The 7,110-nt window shown below is 43.0% G+C and overlaps 1 protein-coding gene across 1 annotated transcript in view; it reads right to left on the bottom strand.

Moving 5' to 3' along the window:
• Positions 1-7,110, bottom strand: part of LOC137281509 (integrator complex subunit 4-like) — a 17,780-nt gene continuing 10,670 nt past the window's right edge. Inside the window, exons 13-19 of the mRNA XM_067812775.1 lie at positions 6,456-6,610; positions 5,341-5,434; positions 4,485-4,556; positions 3,967-4,154; positions 2,897-3,197; positions 2,447-2,567; positions 1-226 (exon numbers count right to left, since the gene is read on the bottom strand). Of these exons, the coding sequence (XP_067668876.1) occupies positions 93-226; positions 2,447-2,567; positions 2,897-3,197; positions 3,967-4,154; positions 4,485-4,556; positions 5,341-5,434; positions 6,456-6,610 (1,065 nt within the window). The 3' untranslated portion in view covers positions 1-92. The remainder of the gene's footprint in view (positions 227-2,446; positions 2,568-2,896; positions 3,198-3,966; positions 4,155-4,484; positions 4,557-5,340; positions 5,435-6,455; positions 6,611-7,110) is intronic.

Raw genomic sequence — 7,110 nt, 5'->3', positions numbered from 1 at the left:
TTCAGTGGCAAGGTTTTATTTTTCAACTTTTACATAAAACTGATTAGTAACAAGCCTTCAGGACATGTTGGTACTGAAGCGTTATTTCAGGGTCATCTTTTGGCTGGTTTGGTCGACACCAACACTTTGACTGGAGAACACAAGTCTACAAGGTCCTGCTTCTTGGAAAAACGCTTTCCTTGAAGATTTGGTTCCAGCACAAGGTTTAGCTCAACACAACATGACTCTAAAAACAGAAGATGAAAATATTTCTGTAACAGCTTATTATGCATTGCCCATGTTAGAATAGATGATCTCATTAGATGATGATGAGGATCATCATCATCTTCATCAATCTACCACATTGCTTGCTTTTATATTTCATCTGTCAATACTCCATGAATTATTAAAGTCTAAACATATCAGATATTTAAAATACTTACCTTACCATAGGTCATACACATATTACCTCAAGCATCGCTTAAAAGAGATCAGACAGTCGTTGATTCACCATTCTCTAGAATGGCTACCTCATGTATTGATGAAAGTATAGGAACGGAAGTGACAAGATCTCCCTTCCCCCGCAAGCGTGAACTATCCCCAAAATCACTTTTACTGATGAGGAACTAACTGAAACGACTGTCACTGGCAACACCTGGAACAAGAGACAGATAGTAACCCAAGGAAACCCAAGGAAAACCAGCACACCCAAGGCATGAGTTATCCTAAGGACCAGAAGGTAAGAGGAAAATCCCACAAAAGTCCTAAGTAAGCATGACCATGTCAGGACTGTTCAAACCGCACTCTGGTAATGTCCAATGCAAGAACCTCGCTGACTCTAGTCGCCATGGCCAAAGCCAGGAGAAAACCCTCTACCATTTAATGTTTTCTGTAAATGGTCCGGACGTGCAGATGAAACCTCGACAGATTATGGTGCCGCTGGTGACTGTGCGGGTACTGGAGGAGATGAGGCCATTCAGGTAAATGCAGACGGCATGGTGATCGACGGGAGGCAGGTGTCCTAGACAGGGAATGACAAAGACGCTTGCCGCGATCTGGAAATATGGAGCATCTCTATCCAATGAATGTCAGGGAGAATGAGATTTACTGAGAGCGTGGGCTCCTCGAATGCTGACGAGATCATGGAGAGCTGGAGAGAGATATCCTGAAGTGACGGGAACATTCAGCATCCAGGAGCCAGGGACGCTCTTCAAGTAGCTGCTGTTGTAGATCCTCTTCCCTGAATCCTGTAGCCAACGATCGGCGTCAGCATCGGCAAAGGCAATGGCGTTGCCATCAGCATTCAGCTGCGTAGATGCAGTTGTTGGCAAAAGAAGTGTCCGAAGGAGCATCTGTACTTGGGGGTGAAAGAGGGTGTCAGGTTGTGAAAGATCCACAAAGGCGTCCGATGTGCACTCAGGCATCTCATTTCTTTAAAAGTCTGGGAGGGATGAAGAAGAACAATGATGACAGCTTGGGGAAATAGTACACAATACCGTGGCACAGTCTGGACACCAAGGGTGGGGGTCTTTAGCAGACTTCTGCACCTTGCAGAGAGAACTGAATTGCTGTGTCATACACACAAAGCTGTAACATCCGAAAAGAAAACAAAGGTAAATAATACGCCAACATCAGCAGAAAAAAAAAACCTTTATGAAGAATGGAAAACACCCCTTTAGAAAATATGGGCACGCCCAACGAGGCAGGACAGCAGAGAGTAAACAGCCAACATGGCTGTCCCCACTGTGCCGAAAAGAGCATGAAAAAAACAAACATTAAGCTATAATGGGACAATATAGTAAAAAGCAAGAACATCAAGGTGAAAGAGACATATAAGACTACAAAACACCAGAAACAAGCAGAAAGATTACAAGCGATGTGGGAAACACCCCACACTGAAGTGAGAAACATGAGATAGCCACGTAAGTGAAGTATACGTATGTACTCTTCTTCACCCACGCAAAACAGAGAAAAGGTTATAAACACATACCTATCCAGGAACTAAACACAACTTTAATATAAACAAAGTAAGGGTAAGTAGAGAAACTTAGTGAAAATCAAAAGATATCGTAAGATACTTGAAGTAAAAGTGATATTTTTTTTCTAGTCAATGCTTGCGGGGGAAGGGAGATCTCATCACTTCCATTCCTATACATTTGTTGATACATGAGGTAGCTATTCTAGACAATGGCAAATCAACAACTGTCTGATCTCTTTCAAGCGATGCTTGAGGTAATATGCGAGTGACCTATGGTAAGGTAAGTTAAAAATTTACATTTTTCCTTCTCTGAGAACAGTAGCTAAACAATATGAACAGGAACAGGACTCTTGCATGTTCAGTGAATATACATATTTCGTTTCCTACAACTTCCTTTTTTCAGTTTCTAGAACAATATTTTTTCTCACTGTTCCCAGCTCTCAAAAGAAATCAACATGTGTCCTTGAAGTATATATTGAGTATATTTACCTGACCACAGGGCATGTGAAATGACCACCTGTGTCTGGAGCTTGTGTCGTAGTGGGCTCAGCTTCTTCCAGTCAGAGGCACAAGGTGTCAGCAGCTGGACCTGCTGGTCTGGGTAACGTACCTGTGACAGTCAACCACATTACATAGCCTTCTCAGTAATACAGTAACACAACTACAAACAGTCAGCTGCAGAGATACTGTTTCTATGAAGTGTCCTGTTTTTTTATTATCCTAGGATATTCAAGGAGCACACATATCCAGGCAACTAGTACATGTTCTAGGCACTGGTATTTTCCATCCTTGATCATTGGATGTCAATCACAACAGCACATCATATTATCAATTTATCAATATCAACTCCCCCGGAGATTACACAACTTTGCGACTATCTCGTCCTAACGAGGTACCCATTCACAGCTGGGTGGACTGGGACACTGGAACACTTGTTACCTGTATTTTAAGTCTGTCAACATCAGGTAAGTTTTCAACAGTCACATCCAGGGGAATGGCTGCTGTGAGGCCTGCTGCAAACTTGACCGGAGTGTCTGATACATTAGGCCCTGGTTCATGTATGACAACCTGGGCCTTGCGCACTTGTTGGGTGGTGGGGCACGCAACTGGGCGAATCAATGGAATAGCTGACTGAATGAGGTGGCGAACTGAGTTCAGTTTGGTTGGGTCCAAAGTGTTGAGGCTGGACAGAATCTGCTTTGTGAAGTTATCCCCTGCAAGGCCGTTGGATTCCAGAAACCTTGGGGGAGAGAAGTTGTGAGATTACAATAAACAGTGATGAACTCCCTGCTGTGATGCAGGTAGAGGATGGCATCCAGTGACCAGAAAGTCTTGGTGACTTAGGCAAAATGGCATGGATAAATAGCATGTTGAAAAAGTCCTGGTTTCTGGCACAGACAATATCCATATACTGTTGTACAAGTGTGAAAAATAGGACATCGACATGTGTGACAGAATCTAGCCAAATCATACACTTCCAGAACGAAGAAGACATCATTACACGATGCCATTTAGAAAGTGGTCAAATGCAACATATGTCATATTTGGGATTTCACTTTCTTAGTAAAGTACAAATTCTAGTACTTTTTTCGGTTGAGTCCCATCCGGGATTCGAACCCGCACCCTCAGAGTCAGGCACCTAATCGCCAGCACACAAAGTCAGCCGTCTAGCCCGCTCAGCCACCGCGACTTCCACTGTTTTGTGGAAGTCGCGGTGTGGAAGCGGGCTAGGCGGCTGACTTTGTGTGCTGGCGATTAGGTGCCTGACTCTGAGGGTGCGGGTTCGAATCCCGGATGGGACTCAACCGAAAAAAGTACTAGAATTTGTACTTTACTAAGAAAGTGAAATCCCAAATATGACATATGTTGAAGAAGACATCATCTATTTGTTCTTCAACAAATGATACATATTTGCAATCTTGGGAATGGACCTGCAAGTAATGATGCATTTATAGTTACTTATGATAACCAAATGATTTCATGATTACAATGTATTGTGTCTCACTTACATGTGTATGAGTTTAAGATATTGCTTGTAGGCTTCTGTTGCCCTGAACTGTTCCACCAGCGAGGACTTGCTGAGGATCACCCTCAGCTGCAGTGTAATAGCCTTGAGTTCCGTCTGCTTGATTAGCCCAATCTCCATGTTGCTTAAACCTAAGAACAAGGTCTGCAGACATGTTGTAAGCTCCAGCACCTGTGGTAAAACATGACACTCCTCATACTCATCAAATAAACCATGAATACATCTCATATGGGACCCAGCATGACTCTATACTCAACACATAATACATGAATACATCTCATGTGGGGCTCAACATGACTCTATACTCACCATATAAACTATGAATACAGGGCATGTGGGACCCAGCATGACACTTTACTCAACATATAAACCATGAATACAGGGCATGTGGGGCACAACATGACTCTATACGGGACCCAGCATGACTCTATACTCAACATATAAACCATGAATACATTTCACAAAATGTACTTTATTGGAGGTTGTTCCATAGTACCTCACCTTATCTATAGGGGCCAAGATGTTGTCCGACGCTGTCAGACTCCCCACACAAGCCTGCATCTGTGACATTATCTGGAAGGGGATAGTCAGTAATCAGGGCTGGTATACATATCACACAACAAACACATAACCTTCCTATTCTGTTTTCTCATTAGGCAAGTGGTCATGCAATTAATTCATACAAGCCTGTAGAGGTTACTGATTGGGGTATATGTAAGCATTAAAATGTTTGTTTCAAAATCTCATGACAGCTGTAACTATTTTTAATGAAATATATACAAAGCAAGAGACTCGTTTTTGTCTTGTTTGGCCACCTGCACATCTTCAAAGAATCAGTAACAGCTACAGACTTGTATAATTTTTGTTCAGAAGTAGTCCTCCTTGGGGTACATATAAGCATGAGACAGATTCCCCCAAACAGTTGGGAGTGGCATTTGTGTGACTGCAGACAGAAAAAAAAGCTTACCCTACTACCCGACCACTGATGTCCATCAGGCAGGGATGTGGCTTAGGGGTGGGACGAACTGTGTCAAGCCCATGTGATGGTTGGCAGATAAGTTTCTTGAAAATTTTCTTGAAAATGGGATGTTACCTAGGTCATGACATGTTGTGTGGGACGTTACCTAGTTCATGACATGTTGTGTGGGACGTTACCTAGTTCATGACATGTTGTGTGGGACATTACCTGGGTCAAGACATGTTGAGTGGGACTTTACCTAGGTCATGACATGTTGTGTGGGACATTACCTGGGTCATGACATGTTGTTTGGGACATTACCTGGGACATGACATTACCTGGTCATGACGTTGTGTGGTACCTTACCTGCATTATGACATATGTTGTATAGGGTGTTACCTGGGTTATGATGAGCTGACTCTGTAGGAAGGTGCACGTACACTCAGCTGATGCTGAAACCCGCCCATCCAGATCTTTCATCCTCTTCAGATCTCTAAGGATATGAAACAGATGTTAATTTACAAGGAAACATACACCTCGTCTATCTTTGCATGTCAGCTATGCCAGCTGTTGGGCTGAAAATGATTCAATTGAACACTTGTGTGTACCTGACAGGTGATAGTGACTTGTGTGAAATTGACAGTGATGATGTGACTTCTGTGTTCCTGACAGGTGATGTTGACTTGTGTATACTTGACAGGTGACGTGGATTTGTGTTAAAACTGACCATGAGCCTCTGACTTGTGTGTACCTGACTGTTGTTGAGAGTAGCTGTGTGTACCTCACAGAAGTGATGGTGACTTGTGTGTACCTGACAGAGGTGATGGTGACTTGCGTGTACCTGACAGAGGTGATGGTGACTTGTGTGTACCTAACAGAAGTGATGGTGACTTGTCTGTACCTAACAGAGGTGATGTTGACTTGAGTGTACCTGACAGGTGATGGTGATGTGTGTTCCTCACAGAAGTGGTGGTGACATGTGTACCTGACAGAGGTGATGGTGACTGTGTGTACCTGACAGGTGATGGTGACTGAGCACAGCTGATCACTATTTCCAGCTTACTTGAACAACAGGTAGCATAACAGGAACAACAATTAAATTATCATGTCTAGTGATTTTTTATTGTAAGTTTCCCGTACATATATATGTTTTCATTTTCAAAGTTTGTTTATTTTCACTTTCAACGATACGAAATATTTTTTACAAAATAGCAGTTTTGTTATGATCTTGGACAATACGATTTTACTTGGCCTTTGTTCCACAACATGTAATAGGTACTATAACGTGGGGGGTCATCCGTGGACCCCAAGACCCACATTATGGCGAGGGATGACTGTACTTTGCAGGTGATGGTGACTTGTGTGTACCTGACAGAGTTGATGACGACTTGTGTGTACCTGACAAAGGTGATTGTGACTTGTGTGTTCCTGACAGGTGATGTTGACTTGTGTACACTTGACAGGTGATGCGGATTTGTGTTAAAACTGACCATGTGCCTCTGACTTGTGTGTACCTGACTGTTGTTGAGAGTAGCTGTGAGGCTGTGTCATTGTCCAGTGCAGCCAAGCTGGATAGTCTTCCCAAACACTCTGTACGGAAGGGAGCAGTGCTCACATCAGTCTCCACTATCCTAGCTGTCACATCACCGGTTTCAAGTCTTTCTATGCCCTGCAAATATGTCAGTCTGCTGTCAGTAGCTATTAGCCACCAGTTTAACAACATGTCCTCCATATTGTTGGACTAATTCAGCACCGTTACTGAACATAATCTGCATCTTAACCAGCAACGATGCAAGGATTCTTTTTCAGAAGAAGTCCTCTTTGGGACACGTATAAGCATTTTTATGTGTGAAAAAAATTCTTCTAACAGTTAGGATAATGTAATTTTCTGAATAAAATTGACATTTTATACTTATCCTGACTCATGCTAATTGCATGTTTCCTCTTCCCTGGCGAAAGTAGCAGAACACCTCAAATCGCTTGAAGTTCCCTTCTAGAAAGAAGTGGACGTAAAATACACTCATCCATGTGTAGCCTCCCTTTTCCTGCATCCTAGGCCATGTGACTGGCCATGTTTGTCTCTCTCTCCTTGTATATCGCCCGATAGGCGAATATAGGAATTCAGCGTGCCTGTGCGGGGCGGCTGGGAGGGCTTTTGTCATGAGTCAG

Source organism: Haliotis asinina, chromosome 4, assembly GCF_037392515.1.
Source record: "Haliotis asinina isolate JCU_RB_2024 chromosome 4, JCU_Hal_asi_v2, whole genome shotgun sequence".
Lineage (NCBI taxonomy): Eukaryota > Metazoa > Mollusca > Gastropoda > Lepetellida > Haliotidae > Haliotis > Haliotis asinina.
This window is presented reverse-complemented; position numbering and strand designations above follow the sequence as displayed.